Source organism: Aquarana catesbeiana, linkage group LG03 (genome assembly GCF_042186555.1).
Source record: "Aquarana catesbeiana isolate 2022-GZ linkage group LG03, ASM4218655v1, whole genome shotgun sequence".
Classification (NCBI taxonomy): Eukaryota; Metazoa; Chordata; class Amphibia; order Anura; family Ranidae; genus Aquarana; species Aquarana catesbeiana.
In genome coordinates this window covers 555536960-555554310 of record NC_133326.1, presented here as the reverse complement: position 1 = coordinate 555554310, position 17351 = coordinate 555536960, and the positions used below count along the sequence as shown (strand labels likewise).

Genomic DNA, 17351 nt, shown 5'->3' with positions numbered 1-17351 from the left:
CAACAAAAGCCATTTGTGGATGAAAAGGTTTCTGAACCAAGTCAACAAGTTTCATCCAGTTACTGCAAGTTTACCTGTCGATCCAGGTGACAAAACACAAGATAAATACATTTGAGAATGTCACAATTTCATAAGTCCGACAACACTCCTTATCAGCAGCTATAAGGCTTGCAGGTGCAGCACACTCAATTTTTTTACAGGTGGATGGGCACAGCCAACAAACCATTAATGGCTAAAGCTAACCATACAGGAATCAGTTTTTTTTGTTTTTTTTTACGATCAGCCACTGAATTGAATGGATTCCCCTATCCACACAAATGTGGACATAGAAATAATTCCTGCTGCAGGGACTCCTCTGCTGTCAAAATACACTAAGCAGCGCTGCAACCATAATTGGCTCAAAATCCAGCCACTCCTTGCTGAACCAGCTTAATTTCAAGCCATCTATGCCCAGCTTTATTAGATCAGCTAATCTACATATCAGCAGTCCTTCCAGGACCATAAAAAGATAAAATATTGGTAGGCAATAGGTTATATTTAGAGATCCAAACGACTCTGCATTTGGAAACTATATAAAGCCTTGATGCCAAACAGATGGCCTACCTGCACTCAGCATGCGGTCTGCAGACAGAGGCATTGTCGATAAACAGGCCAGAGTCTGTTCATGAGGCAGGCAGAGGCATGGTCAATTAACAGGCCAGGGTCAGGCAGAAGCAGGCAGAAACATCAGGCTTAGAGCCTCGTTATGGTAAGGACCTGAACACAGGGGGTAGAGTCTTCTTCCCACCCAAAGCTCTTTGAAGTCTCTGGAATCCCAACTCTGAATTACAAAACCTGGAGAAAACAAAAAAAAACAAAAAACAAAACTTTGTTTTCTCCACTCTCAAACACTACTCTGGAGCCCCTCACATAAGTGAGACTACCATGTTAAAGTGGATGGAAACCCAATGGATGGAAGTCATCCTTTCTAAACCACTGCCATAGGGGTTATCTATAAGGATATACATGCCTCCTGCATGTATCTTTACCTGTCAAATGTCTCCCCTCTGTCTGTTACGAGAGCCGAAAAACGGCAGATTCTGTGGGTGGGTCTGTTGTCTGGAGCTCGTGGGTGGAGTCATGATGTCAGTAGACTCCCCGCCCACCTCTACACTCCCCTTGTCAATATGCATTTTCTCCTGTGTATTTCTTACACTGAACTTCTGCTATGATCTCTAACATCCAGTGAAAAGACAGGAAATTAACCACATGACTTCAGCATTCCAATTCATGCAGAGGTGTGGAACAGCCAATCCTTGCAGAGCTGCTGAAGAAAGGAGTGGGGGTGGGAACTAAAAAATAATGCATGTCTTAGGCTAGTGCACAAGATGTAAATCACCTGTCACTCACAGCAAGGGGGAGGATTTGACAAAGTTTTTCTCTGTTTGTCAAGTTTTATCTCACTGAACAATAAAAGAGAATTTCTCAGAGCTGGATTAACTCTTTGTGGCAAGACTGGGCTCAAATGATAGGAAATCGTATACTCTACATTATGACATCAAAAAAAAAAAAATAATAATAATTTCGGGTTTACATCCACTTTAACTTGAATTCCACTACTACTGTGGCAGGGCAAAAGATCAGTCCAGGCAGAAGCAGGGTCAGTCCAGGAAGCAGGCCAATCACCACAGAGGACAGTAAAATGGCAGGCTGGCAGAAATATGTTCACCATACCTTTACCAATATCTTAGTAAGGTGTGGCAACATCAAAAAAGTCTCCTTTGCATAGGCCTGGTTTGGAGGGACATTGGATAAAATGAAAACTGGTGTCTCGCCTAACTCACTCTGCTGCGTACTGGATATTTTTTTTTTGCCGTCTTTTGGCCCGTCTCTGTGCATGGGATATTCTCTGGGAAATGTCGATCCTGCAGCCTGCTCACTGCATCAAAGCGAATATTTTCTGGTAGAGACCTTGCTGGTGGATAAGGGCAGTGACAATATCCTCTTGAAATTTCAGAAAGAAAGTGGGTCTTTCCATGGACTTGCGATTAGGGTATATAGGAATTATAAATTGCCAAATAGAATAAGGCAAGAGGAAACTTTTTTGTACCAGTAAGTAGTGGACCTTCCGGTTGCTAAACAGGGCTGTAACATTTGTTGTGGATAGAAGACAAGACATATACATCTCGCTTATTCCTTCACTTCAGGGCCAACACTTCATTCCTCAAACTCACCAACTCCACCTTTTGTAGCCCTTTGTTCAGCAGCCTTTGTGGGACACCCTTCCTATTTGTTCGTGCTGTACTGCAGGTTAACATTTTTCTGGAGGTAAAGGTGGCAGAAAAAGGGCAGGCCTCTGTAAAAGTAACCCAGGTAGATATTGCACCCTTTTTGAATAGTGGAAATGCAAGATCCCACACAATTTTTCCACTGGTTGCGATATAGGATGGGCACTTAGGGGGCTGGAGCTGGCTAGCTTTCACTTCATACATGCAGAAGGCCTATGTATACTCTGAGGCCCTTTCACAAAGCTTGTTTGCTTCATCCTATATTATTTGTGATGTATACCTGGGCAATTATTGCTCTGGTCCACAATAAATTGGAATTAATAATTGGTGGGGAAAAAAAAAAAAAATTGGTGAAAATTTCTGTGTTAGCCTGAATACCTGGCTGATGATACTAGCTGATGCAGGAAGGAAGCCAGAACAGATTTGCAAGTGCCTCTGGGAGACATTTATGAGCCCCAATACCCTCTACTAGTAATGGGCCTTTTATCCAGGGGTTCTGCGCTGCTGGTGCCTACCACTTCACCAGGATGATGTACAGCACTGCTGGTGGTTGCCTGCTCTTAAGAAAGCCTCATGCTTTTTTAGGTACCCTTTCCTCCTCCGATTTGGTTATGGACTCACTGGTCTCTATGGTTTCGTACTCAAAATCTGACAGTGAGAGCTCTCCTACTGCTCTCATCTGTCATTCCAAGGATTTGAAATGCCTCCTTGTCGTGTAAACATTTTTAGACATGTACACTGGCTGCAGGGACACAGTGGATGGCTGCACTGGTGTGACAGGTAAACTGGCTGATGAGGGAACTAATGACGGCTGCATTGGTGTTGCAGGTAGACTGGCTGATTAGGGAAAAGACAGCAGCACTGGCTGATCAGGACACGGATGACAACTGCACTGGTGTAACAGGTATCCTGGCTAATCAGGGCACCCATGATGCCTTCACTGGTGGGCAGTTGCACTGACTGATGAGGGCACTGATGACACCTACAGTGGTGTAGCTGATCAGGACACCAACGATGGCTGCACTGTTGTGATAAGTACACTTGATGCAATCAGGGCACCAGTGATGGCTGCACTGTTGTTACAGGTACACTTGCTGCAATCAGGGGCAAGGGACAAAGGCTCATCACAGAGTGTGCATGCCCCCAGGGCATGCAGCAGCACAAACAGCAAGAATGACAGGAATGACCTGGAATGGGGAAGCTCCCGCCCAGTTGATTACAACAGACCAGGTGGAAGGTTGTTAAGCAAGCATAATGACATTCAGAATTTTAGTGCATCAAATCGGACACAACTTTTTTAATGCAGCACACCACAACACACAGCATGTGCAGTGGGTTGCGCTGCAGTAAGGATGCATTGCCCTTTACTGTAACAGATTGGGGCATCATTCAAAACAAAGGGCACTGCAACACACAGGTTACTGTGCGCAATTTACGGCAAGACACGCGACATACCACACGCATGGCCGGATTAACATAGGGGCTATTGGAGCTACAGCACCAGGCCCCTACCATAATATAGGCCCTGGCTGGCCAGATTCACTGTCACTGCTATTTTCTGTCACTTGTAAACATAGAAGCCGGCTTCTGTGCTTACAGGTGACAGCGCGCTGCTCAGTCAAACCCTCCGTGCGCAGCACTCAGACATAGACGCTGGGGCACGGATATGTTATGGGCATCAGAAGAAGGCTTGCTGGCTGAGAAACAGCCTTGTGCTCGAATGCCGATGGCCCCTGCTGGACGCTGATGCTGTCCAGTGAAGGAGAGGCAGAGCCACAAATGGACTGTGTGGGAGGCTGAGACTGACTGCTTCCGAGGTGAGGGGAGGAGGGTCCGTTTGTGCAAAAGGTGAGGGCAGTGGGAAAGCAGGACTCAAAGCTGAAGCAGTAGAATGCAGAGCTTAGCTGATGAGGGAGGGTTAGGAAGTGGCTGCAGACTGCAGAGATCTGTGAGAGAAGGGTGCAGAATACAAATGGATGTGGACGCAGAAGTGTTCTCTGTGCATAGCAAAGCTCTGAACCCAGCGCTTTGTGTTTTACCCTGAACCCTTGGTTATGCATTCCTGGTTTTATTGAACAACGTCCCTTTAAAACCCACCCACTCTATGACAAAAACAGTGGAGATGTGGTTCTGTAGCGATTCATGGCACAGATAGAGGGTAAAACAAAATAATATTGTGGCGACACGAGCTAGAGAGGGAACATGGAAGGTTTGGGGTTACATTTGGGTTATGCCTCCAGAGTTCTCCATAAACAAACAGATAGCCATACCAAAGAATGCAGGGATTAGGTCTTCATATTATCAATCTGGTCTGCAATCATTTCTTGAGGACAGGTAGCTTGAGCTAGATAAGCCACAGATGTGGCCCATTCAGATACCTGCCTTCCGCTCAATTTTAAATATTTTATCGAAAACTTGGATAGCTGCCATTGAGCAGGCAAAGCAAAGATTTCCTGCAGACAACGTCATCTGAAGATGTAACCATTGTATTAAAGGGGTTGTAAAGGTAAAAATTTTTTCACCTTAATGCATTCTATGCATTAAGGTGAAAAAACTTTTGACAGTACCGCCGCCCCCAGGCCCCCCGTTTTACTTACCTGACGCCTCGAATCTTCGCTGCTCGTCCTCGTCATCTTCATTGCAGCTCAGCCTGGTCGCCGATTGGCTGCAGTGGATGGATTGAAAGCAGCGCAGCCATTGGCTCGCGCTACTGTCAATCACATCCGATGACGCGGCGCGCCAGGGGGGCGGGGCCGAGTGATACAGCGAGCGGCTATAGCCGCCGGCTGTATCACGGGAGCGCGCCCGCAAGCACTCACCACCATGCGAGGGAGCTCGCATTAAGGTGGTAAATGCTTGCGGGGAGGAGCTGAAACAGCCGCCGAGGGACCCCAGAAGACCAGGTTCGGGGCCACTCTGTGCAGAACGAGCTGCACAGTGAAGGTAAGTATAACATGTTTGTTATTTTAAAAAAAAAAAAAAAATTACCTTTACAACCCCTTTAAAGGAGTCGTAAAGGCAGTTTTATCATCTTAATGCAATCTATGCATTAAGATAAAAAGCCTGATGTGTGTAGCAGCACCCCCTAATACTTACCTGAGCCCCCTCTCTGTCCAGCAGACCCTCCTCCCTGATTGACTGAGAGACAGCAGCGGCGCCATTGGCTTCCGTGGCTGTCAAAGTCAGGTAGCCAATCGGGGGAGAGAGGGGGGGTGGTGCCGTACGGCAGCTCCATGTCTGAATGGACACAGGCCAGGCCAGGCAAGTATAACAAGTTAGTTATATATAATAATTAAAAAAAAAAAACCCCAAAAAACAAAACACACACTTTAATAAAAGCTAAGAGGAAACAGCATTAGCACTTACCTAATAAAACTTAGGTGCACTCCCAAAGATCTGTGTGTTCCTGAGCAGTCTATGCATAAAAAAACACCGTATGTGATGCTGGCCCAGCTGGGGTTCTTGGCACGACAGTCGAAGCATGCCTAAAACATAAGAAAATGGAAAGGACATTACAATGCATCCAAAAAAATCCATTTCATTTATTGTTAAAATGAAGTCTGCATATCAGACACAATCGGTCTTAAATATGAAAGTCAGCCATCCTTCAATACACTACAGCCAGGCCGATAGCTGAAGTACAATAAAAATACTTTGCAAGGAATCCTTGAAATTGGACATGATTTCAAATAGTGAAGACTTTCCATCTTATAAGAAACATCTACAAAATGTTAAAAGTAAAAACTATAGGCAAGACTCCCCCCCACCCATTTTGGATTGGGAGGGTTATAAAACCTGTCAAATTTTATTTTTCGCCATCTGTGCCCCAGTGCAGGGATTTCTAAACACTTCCTGTCCGATAGCCAAAAACAGGAAGGGAGAAGAAATCCCAGCAAACTGAATACATTCCTTGGGGACCCCCAGGTCACCAGAAGTAGTGTCCCCATTAGAAGATTTCCCCACTATTACTTTTCGGGGGAAAACCAAAACTCTGGGATTTTTTTTACCTTCACCTCCAATGATAATAGTAAACAGGACCAATAGTGAGGGCAAATCTCCTTAACGGGGGCACAGACAGCAATAAAAACGGACATGCGTTCTAATCCTTCTCCACGCTATGCAAAACTAAAAAAAAAAAAGTTTTGCCTTCAGTTATAGTTTAAATGGTGGCTAAGCAGCACCATTAAAAAAAAAGGGAGGGGAGCAGTAGTACTTTTTAACTTGACTTCGTCCTGAAAAACAGCACTTCACTCCTGTGACTTGAGCCTTACAGTTGTACATCTGCAGGGCAGGATCATCGAAGGCACTGCTGCCTCTACTAGTCTCAGATTTGGAGTGAGATTTGGTGGAGTCACTAATGTACTGCTTACCGTCCCCCTTGATGGGAGAAAGCTGTACAGGAATCTCATGGCTTCTACTTCATTAGTGCTATGGATCTGTGCTTGCTCCGCCTCCTCTGATGCTTCCAGATTATTACACCACCAGACATCGAGGGGTAAACTCTGACATGAGAAAGCAAAGCCTTGCACCTACCAATATTGGTCACTGCCACAGAGACAAATGTAGCGGTGTGTTGCCACTAGTAATTAATATCCACCATATCACCCTGCTGCCAGACAGACCCCCATATATCGCTTCTGAGACAATGAACAGTCATTTGCTTTATTTTTGTTTATTGGGGGATAGGATATATGGGATGCCCATAGATCGAATTACTTTATCATATTTATAAATTAGAACTTTGTTTGAGCCTTGAAGAAATGATGCACATGTATAACATCTACAGTCTCTTCCCTGCATCACCATGCAGATTATTGCTCCTCCTCTACGTAACTCCTGTAGACTATTGCTCCCAGGAATCCTTCCCTCCTGCACAAACTTATTCTGTAGCACGTTAGGTTTCTTGACCTGTCCTCTTCTATATGCAAAAGAACCCACTCTGAATAGTCTCTAATGCGGACTCTGATTAGTTGCTGCTACTAGGCCAGAGGTCTGCAGTACCTCTCCTCGGAGGCCTAGTAGTTTAATAGCATGTGCTGAACCATGGACTACTGTTCCCAGCTAGTCCAGCCTGCAAATCCTGTGTCCTCATGCTGCATGGATTTGACACCATTCCCCACAGTCTCTCCTCTGTTCCAGGACTCCTCATCAATGACCAACCGTGTAAAGATGAGGACTTCATCCATGACCATGTAAGAAGTTCCCTCACAGACTTCCAGTCGTGTCTCCACATCCAGCCCTCCACTGTGGTACACTCACAGACCTTTCTCTGCCCCGAGTCCATGATGGAGAACTTAACTGGACCGTACGTTCCGACAGCTTCTCCTGCCACTCTGCTCCAGGAACTCCTCATCAATGACCGTGTAAAGATGAGGACTTCATCCATGACCGTGTAAAGGTGAAGTTCCCTCAGAGTTCTCCCGTGCCTCCTCCTGCAATTGCCACCCCCACCCCCCCCCCAGATCGGGGTGTCCTCCTGCTGCTGTCTAGTACTCCATTCTCCACTTCTCCTGGCTGACAACTCCCCCCAGTGACCTGTTACCTCAGCTTATATAGGAGGCCTGCCCCCTGCCACTTCCAGTTGGGGATTGGTCAGGGCTCACATGAGCTGCCTGCCACTCCAGTTCTAGGCCCTGCCCCTCTTCCAGAACATTCTTTCTGGTAAGCAGGGGAGGCGCCCAAGCACTGAAGCACAGGTAGTTACACCCACTGCTACACTAACCACTCCCTGCCCCCAGGTCAAAACAAACAGGCCTAGCCTGAAGCATAGGCCTGCCTAAAAATGTACCTGTACTGACAGTTCCTTACTAAAAAATCCTCACTCTAGCACCTACCTATGGTAGAGGATGCTACACAAAAAAGGACAAGGTATAGTAATGGGGAAAAAAAAAAAAAAAGTCAACTACAGGGAGGCTATAGGAAATACTAGTACTGGTGAGCAGCCCATTTCCATTCATGTAATAAATGACTTTGCATTACTCAACATTTAAACTATAGAGAAAGTTTTTGATATACACATTAAATTGTTGACTTAAATTAAGCACTAACCCAAAGTTCTTTGAGTTTATTCAAATAGGGGCAGTATTCAATCTCCATGACTGCTAAGTTATGACATTTTTTTTTGGCCAAGTGTTGCTGCATTCAGGTCTGTTCACTGCATTCTCGCTTAATAAAAAAAATAAATTCCAATCCCAGGAAGCTAAATGGCACCATCTATCCTGCAGAAGGGGTTCTCAAGAAGAAGCAACATGGCATAAGCACAGAAATCTATTTATTTTAATACTTCCAACACAGGTTCTCCCCCCCCCGCCCCCCTTAACAATAAAAGGCGGTTGGTCCACATTAACAGGGTGGAGGCAACTGTTGGCTGGAACACTTGTGAACGCTGTTGGCAGCACATCATAAGGTTTAAATATGGTGATTCAGACACTTAGAACTGTCACTAAAAGCAGCAATTAAAATTGCTCCTAGAACCCATCTAGCAGCATGCAAAATGCATAAAATGACTAGGTTTCATCCACAGTTATAGTATTGTTAAGGGGACAAATGCAGAAATAAAATGTCAGCAAAAAAAGTTACAGTGGAGGTAAACCACTAAAAAGTACGACTGTCCCTTATAATTGCCAAATACAAGTAGAATATTAAAAAAAAGGATTCGAAATCAAGTATTAGAGTCCGATTAGCGGACTTCATATATATTTACATAAAATACAGTTGTAACCCCAGCTAACACAAGCAACGCTATGACATAGGTCATGACCAGCTGAGCATCCAATATCCAAACAGAATAATTATTCACTACAAAGCTCCCACCTCTATAGTCACCCCATGCGACCTGCTGAGCCAACTCGATACTAGCGGGTCAGCAGCAATATAAAGAATGCGTTGCAAGGTGCCCGCCTCATCATTGAGAGGTTCAGGTATTTCCACAGGATAAAAATACTAACATTAGTATAATAATGGTAGTAATAATAATAATAATAATAATAATAATAATAATACTGTATTAAATTGCCAATTTCCACCCACAAAATTTTCACCAAGGATTTATGCCATAAATTTACAGATTACTAGGGGGGAAAAAAAAAAAAAAAAAACCACACCACCACATCTCTAAATTTAGCAGGGAATTGGAGCAATGTATCACAAAAAAAAAATATATGATTTTGTTGTTTTAACAAGCACCTGAGACTGATTAAAGAACAAGTGGCCAAGTTCCATATTGTATCACCAGCCTGATGCAACAACTGCAGACCTTTGACCGCAACCTTTGAGCTGTACAACTTCCTGAGTTTCCCATCAGACACGCAGGCCAGCTGACCTCATGAGACACAGAACACCTGTTACTCATTTCTTTGCTATAGCCTCATGCACACAAATGTATTGTTTTGGTCAGTACACTATAAGCATGTAACGTTTGTACTAATGTTTGCACGCATGCAGTGTTCATGGACCCTAATGGCCACCATCGATTCTCTGGAACGCCGTGCAAAAAACCTTTAAGCCAGCTCGCTCCTCTCCGTGGAACTTCCATTGAAACCATGGACACCCGGCCGTGACAGCTTGCAGCTTCATGGCCGGGCACGCACTGCGCATGAGCGAGTTGTGGTGCGCTCTCTCAAGAGAGAGGGGCCGCCTAGGGGGAGAGGAGGAGTCACCTAGGCGGTCTGTAGTTGGAAGTAGGACAGGAAGTCCCACTCAAAACTAGTCACCCACTCCCCCCCCCCCCCCCCCCCCAAAAAAAAAAAAATACATGCCAAATGTGGCATGTAAGGGGGTGAAGAGTGCTTAAAGCGGAAGTTCCACTTTTGGGTAGAACTCCGCTTTAACTGACAATTGCGCAGTCATGCAACGCTATACATAAATGTTATAAATATCATTTTTTTCCCCACAAATAGAGCTTTCTTTTGGTGGTATTTGATGACCACTGCATTTTTTATCATTTGCACTATAAACAAAGAAAGACCGACAATTGTGAACAAAAACTAACTCCATAACATTGTTACTTTCTGATGTAAAACATATCCAATAAAAAAATAAATAAAATCGAATTTCTTCATAAAATTTAGGCCAATATGTATTCTGCTACATATTTTTGGTAAAAAAAACAAATGCCATGAAGCATATATTGATTGCTTTGTGCAGTAATCATCAACCTTTTGTAGTGGACAATCTGACACTTGACACTTTGTGGGAACCAGTGATGCTAATAAAGTTATCAGTGCTAAAAATATGCACGGTCACTGTACCAATGACACTGGCTGGGTAGGGGTTAAACATCTAGGGCGACCAAAGGCTTAAATGTGTGCCTAACCAGTGTTTGAGTTTACTATGTGGTGCTTTCACGAACAGATGTGCAATCCAGTACATCCCCGCTGACAGGACACTACTAGGTACGTGATCCAGCACAGCAGAGCCACTTTGGCGCTGTATAACTATTTTATGCAGTTGGCAAGTGGATAATCAGCTGTCAGCATCACTAGCAACACACGGTTGATATTTACAGGTCAGCCCTGTGTGTTTACAGTTTCCATGAATGCGTGTAAATGTTAGTGCAAAAGCATATAGAGTAAAATACAGTCCATATGAATGACTTTGAATGCAGATTTTTATAGTTTTGGTATACGCAGCTACACACTGCAGTCAAAAGGGAGCTGTGAGAATGGGATCTAAGAATACAATACTACTGCAATCCTTACTGTATAAATGACTGATCCGTAAGCAGGAAATTGCACACCAGTGCCCTAGAGATTGATTGCTAACAATTGATATTTACACTCACCTTCTTTTACATTGTAACACAATATTTTTATACAGCATATCAAATCCATTTTAAAGCACGTGTCATGGGAACTGATTTCAATTACAGGGCTAGTGCTCACTGACCTTCCACTTCTGAGTTGGGAAAATTAAGCATTGAACTATACTGCCAGCTGAAGATGAGCTTGCATCTACTTCAGTTTTTGGAGGAGGCTTTACAGCACACAAACATTAACCACTTCCAGTCCAGGCCAATTCTGCTCCCGATGCTTCACTCGATACATTGCATCCTGGAAGTCAGTGGGTGGGAGAAGGCGAAGCGCGGGTCCTGGCACAGTGAGAGTCCGTGCAGTGCAGCGGAGGAAGGTAAGCAGGGGTGTGGGTCACAGTCGCAGCCACGTGCATTCATCAGCATCAGTGACCGGGCTGTTAGAATCGTTAACGGACGTGACGGCCCGAGTCTCCATCAGAGGCTGTACAAGGCAACGCCCATCTTGGTACACCCTGAACTCGGCCTCAGTAGCCCACAGTCACAAGGCAGCAGCGAACATCTTGTTACACCCAGCCCATATAGTTCACTAACTATATGGGCTGGGTGTAACAAGATGTCCGCTGCTGCATTCTGACTAGGCTTACTGAGGTCGAGTGCAGGGTGTATCAAGATGGGCTCTTGTATACTCAGTCATCACATATCGTCGATTTTATTTTATCATGCCAGGCTGCCAGCAATTAATGCTGCATTATTTTCAGTGCCACTGTCTAGTGCCTACCAAAACAGTTCCACCTATCATTGCCCATAAGTGCCAAAAATCTGTGCCACCTATCAGTGCCGCATATCAGTGTCCATCAGTCAGTGCCACCTATCAGTGCTGCAAATCAGTAAGATATCATTAGTCTGTAAAAAAGTCTCCGTCTTAAAAAAGTGGTATCGGTGCAACCCTACCTCTATGTATTTACCCTTGGAGTACAGATATTAGTTACTGTTCCTATATATCCCACACGGTTTGTACCGCATTATTCTATGTCGCATACCACTAAAAAAAAAAAAATTATATAGAAGAGCTGCACGATTCTGGCCAAAATGAGAATCACGATTTTTTTTTTATTTAGAATAAAAAGATCACGATTCTCGCGACGTAAAATCTTTCACATTATACAAAAAAAAAAAAAAAAAAAAGGGCTAACTTTACTGGTTAGATTTTTTTTTTTTTAATTCATTAAAGTATTTTTTCCCCAAAAAATTGCATTTGAAAGACCACTGCGCAAATACAGTGTGACATAAAATATTGCAACAACCGCCATTTTATTCTCTAGGTCTACTAAAAATATATGTTTGGGGGTTCTAAGTAATTTTCTAGCAAAAAAAATTATTTTAACTTGAAACCAACAAATGTCAGAAAAAGGTTTAGTGTTTAAGTGGTTAAACTTTTTTTCACTTACACAAGAAGTCTATTCCATTGACAAATTGTTACAATGTTTATACTTAAGTTCAACTGATAAAGAAGGTTTTGTTTCTTGGCAGACTGCCCAGTTTTTCTCTTCCTTTCTTTTGAGGGCTGTGGCTTCAGAAGAGCAGAGAGAATTGTTTGCATAGAAAGAATTGTGAAACACTTTAGTCAAGATCGCGATAACGATTCTTGACGATTAATTGTGCAGCTCATATATATATATATATATATATATATATATATATATATATATATATATATATATATATATATATATATACACACACACACACATACACACACACACACACACACACACATACATACATACATATATATATATACACACATACACACAAAAACACATTACAATACACAATGTTTTAGTAAAATTCAAAAGATGATGTTACGCTGAGTAAATAGATGTCCAACACAGGGCCTTAACATGGTGGTGGTGGCGGTGGGGGGGGGGGGGGGGGCAGCCCATGCAGTCGCCCCGGGTTCAACATTTAGAGGGGTGGAGAAATTAGTCAGTGCTGCAAATCAGTAACATATCGTTAGTCTGTATTGTGCTTTGAAAACAGTCACTTGACATAAAAAAAAAAAAAAAAAAAATGGTAGCGGTATTTATACTCCGTCTTAAAAAAGTGGTATCGGTGCAACCCTACCTCTATGTATTTACCCTTGGAGTACAGATATTAGTTACTGTTCCTATATATCCCACACAGTTTGTACCGCATTATTCTATGTCACATACCACTAAAATATTATATATATATATATATATATATATATATATATATATATATATATATATATTTTTTTTTTTTTTTTTTTTTTATTTATTTTAGAGCTGCACGATTCTGGCCAAAATGAGAATCACAATTTTTTTTTTTTTTTATTTAGAATAAAAAGATCATAGGATGCATTAAGGTGAAAAAACACAAGGGTTTACAACCCCTTTGGTAAATACGACTGGCTCAGATCAGCAAAACAAATACATTCCTGCAGATCTCCCCAGCCCCTAGAATACCTCCAAGGGAAACTGGCAGATGTACTTTACACCATAAAGAGAGAGATTAAAAACAAACACAGGTGACTCAGTGTTCCTGGGAATTCTCCAAGCAAATACACACCTCCTGAATAGACAAACAAAACTGAAACAATATAAATTTGGAAAGACATCCAGGTATTCAATTATTGCCTTAATTTTATTTATAAGCTTAAACAAATTGGATTCAATTTCTAAACTAAAATATTGTAAAAACTTTGTTGACATCAGCAATCAGATCCTTTCATTCTCTAAGGCCCTTTTACATGGAGTGGATCCGCTAGCTCATCTTTCCATTGAGCCGGCAGATGACAGGTCCGTCTCTGCTCACTGAGCGGGGAGGGGCCTGTCAGAGCGTCACTGATTTCTATGGGGAGATCGGACAAAAATGGACAGCATGTCCGCTTTCATCAGATCCCATCCGATCCGCCAGACAGATGGCGAACGTATCGTCCATATGTCTGCTTTAAGCGGATTGGATGGCAGACAGGTGTCAGCGGACACATCTCCGTTGACATCCACCTGCCCATAGGAGTCAATGGGTGGCCCGTTCGGATCCGCCTTAAATAAAAAAAAAAAACACAACAACGGACAGGCGGATCCAAGCGGGCTTATTGTGTGAAAGAGGCCTAACTTGTGTCAAAGTGGCAAAGGCAGAGCTCCATACAGCAGGTGCTGGCGGACATCCATTGACTGGCACTCACTGATCAGCTTCTGCTGCGACAAATCACAGCAGAAGCGGCACATGCCCCCTACCTGGAAGTGCAAATTCACGTATATATAGAACAGCTTGCCCTGTAGCAGTAAATTTGCTATTGGGAGATCCTTAAGTAAAATCTCATGATCCACTCAAATGCCTGAGCGGCAGTTGGCTCAGCCTCTCACTCCACCACTAAGAGCCTGGGCCATTTGCTCCCATGCCCTCCACATCTCAGCACTCCAATGAATGCGGGAAGAGCACAGAGCCAGTAAATGCTAGTCACCTGCGCTCTGAAAACCAATAACTGAGCAGTATTTAACCCTGTCATGCCCAAGCCTTTTTCTGACATTTGCTGCTTACAAGTTAAAAATCAATTTTTTGATAGAAAATTATTTAGAATCCCCAAACATATGCACACACATATACTTTTTTTTTTTTTTTTTTTATATAATGCGAAAGATGATGTCACGCTGAGTAAATAGATACCCAACATGTCATGCTTTGAAATTGCACACGGTACCTAAAACTCTCCATAGGCGAAGCTTAAAAAATTTCTACAGGTTACTAGTTTAGAGTTACAGAGGAGGTCTAGTGCTAGAATTTTTGCTCTCACGCTAAGAGCCCTTTCACACTGGGGCGGGCGGCGGCGGTAAAGCGCCGCTATTGTAAGCGTCGCTTTACCGTCGGTATGCGGCCGCTTGCAGGGCGGTTTTACCCCCCGCTAGCGGCCGAGAAATGGTTAAAAACCACTGCAAAGCGCCTCTGCTGAGGCGCTTTGCCGGCAGTATGACCGCGCCGTCCCATTGCTTTCAATGGGCAGGAGCGGTAAAGGAGCGGTATAGACTCCGCTCCTTCACCGCTCCGAAGATGCTGCTGGCAGGACTTTTTTTACCGTCCTGCCAGCGCATCGCTCCAGTGTGAAAGCCCTCGGGACTTTAACACTGGAATGAAAGCAGCAGCACTTTCGGGTCGGTTTGCAGGCGCTATTAGCGTAATAGCGCCTGCAAACCGCCCCAGTGTGAAAAGACCCTAACGATTGCAGCAATACCTCACATGTGTGGTTTGAACATGGTTTACATTTACCCCAAATCCCTCCTTTGCACTTAAAAAGTATTTAAAAACGCAAAAAGAAAAAGAAAAAAAAAAAAAAAATGTAAAGAAGGAGTTTTGGAATACTAGAAATTTTTTATTTTTTTTTTAAAGCGGCGCCATTGGCAGCAGAGTAAACCAGTAGTGATGTCATGACATCGCTTCCTGGTTACTAGATCGGAGACTTTGGCCAGCCAGTGGACGTGTCGGCTGGTCGCTCGGACCTCCTGATGGGACGGGGAGAGCCGCGGAAGGCGGCAGTGGGAGGGGGTATGTCCCCTCCCGCTCCTTATGGTAACAGCCGAGTGGCTTTTAGTCCGGTTGACCAGGTGTTATCACTACAAAACCAACCGCCGGCTCTAAAAAACGGTACCTGGATGATGGGTGCAGCTGCATGCATCACCCTGGTACAACACCTTCAAGCCGAGAAAGCATATTTGCGTACGGCTGGCGTGAGGAGGTTAATTACTCTTGGTATTAGAGGAGGCAGGGGACCAATGCCACATCCATCTAGGCGAGAATAAATAAATATATATTTTCCCCCCCAAAATCTGCACTCTTTAGGAGAACATAACCTTTAAGAGAGCCCCACCCCCACCCCAAAGGACTTCTCCGAGTATATTGTAATGCCGGTGTTCTGTGCCCGCTTTCGAGAAGAGCCGGTGTTCTGTTGAGAAGTGCCTGGTATGTACTGCGCATGCGCCGTACGGAACAGCACAACAGCTGATTTGCAGATCAGATGGGCTGACGTAACCGGGGCACATCATAGGAGGATGCCTCCTATGATGTGTGCTTGCTCCCTGGTCACGTCACTCCAGCTGATCGGCAAATCAGCTGAAGTGCTGCTCCGTCCTGCGCATGCGCAGGCACTTCGACAGAACACCGGCATTACAATATACTCAGAGAAGAAGTCAGCAGCTCTAGCTGTCAAAATGCAGTCTGAATCTGACCTGTTTATCAACAACACTGCTCAGATTATACAAAGATACAATGTAGCATATGGTTACATTTGTATCTTTCTGTTCATTCATTCCCAGATAATGGTTGTTAACCCACTATTGTATAAGCATGCCATCCCCTCTGTTATTTAACACTATGTGCCCCTGTGCTGTATTAAAAGAAAAAAAAAGGGGGACACGCTAATACCTTATATCAGAAAGCAACCTGGCAAGTTTTTTTTTTTTTTTTTAAATAAAAAAGTTGCTCCATTTAACCCCTTGTTCACACTTAGAGCCGGTTCACACAGGGGCGACTTAGCCGCCTGACAAGTCGCGTTCCGTTCTGTACAATGGAACCGTTCTAATAGGAGCGACTCAAGTCGCTCAGACTTAGAAAAAAGGTTCCTGTACTACTTTGGGGGCAACTTCAGGCAACTTGCATTGACTTCTATACAGTCGTGTGCAGGTCGCCTCACAGAGTCGGACTGCAAGTCGTGTTGCCTCTGTGTGAACTCTTAGTTTACTCTAATCAGCCCTAAATTAACTCCTTGGTCTCCTCTCAGCTATTCATTTTTCCTGCTGATTTTTTTGTTGTTTCTATTTTAGCAACTATTAATATTACAAATTTTCATGTTTAATACTTTACACATTTAACATATATGTAGACATTTCCCATTTAAAAAAAAAAAAAGTGCAAAATGATTTCATTTGTAAAATAACTTTGTAATGCTTTGTACCAGAATTATAAAAATCCTAAAAAAAAAAAAAACAAAAAAAATTTTAAAAACTTACCTAAACCCTTGTTGCTAAGCAGTCTTCTTAATCTGCCTCTTGCTTTTCCACGGCGTCTTCTGCTCCTCGGTGAGCGGCCCCGTTGTCTTCCCAGAACATCACGGGGGCATTCACAGAGCACCGTGCCGTTCGCAGCGTGCGCTGTAGGAAACTGGGAGTGAAGCCGCAAGGCTCCACTGCCTGTTTCCCTTACCTAGGATGGCGGTGCCAGGACCCGAGAGCCGAGGGACGGGTCGGCCTCGGGCGGCCGACATCGCGGGCACCAGGACAGGTAAGTACTTAAAGTCATTTTAATTTTTAGTCAGT

General features: G+C 43.8%; 1 protein-coding gene across 3 annotated transcripts in view; it reads right to left on the bottom strand.

Annotated features, from left to right (window-relative positions):
• Positions 1 to 17351, bottom strand: part of ARFGAP3 (ARF GTPase activating protein 3) — a 94410-nt gene that overhangs the window by 74615 nt on the left and 2444 nt on the right. For all 3 annotated transcript variants that reach the window (XM_073621697.1, XM_073621698.1, XM_073621696.1), the window contains exon 2: positions 5634 to 5752. In XM_073621697.1, coding sequence (XP_073477798.1) covers positions 5634 to 5752 — 119 coding nt within the window. The remainder of the gene's footprint in view (positions 1 to 5633; positions 5753 to 17351) is intronic.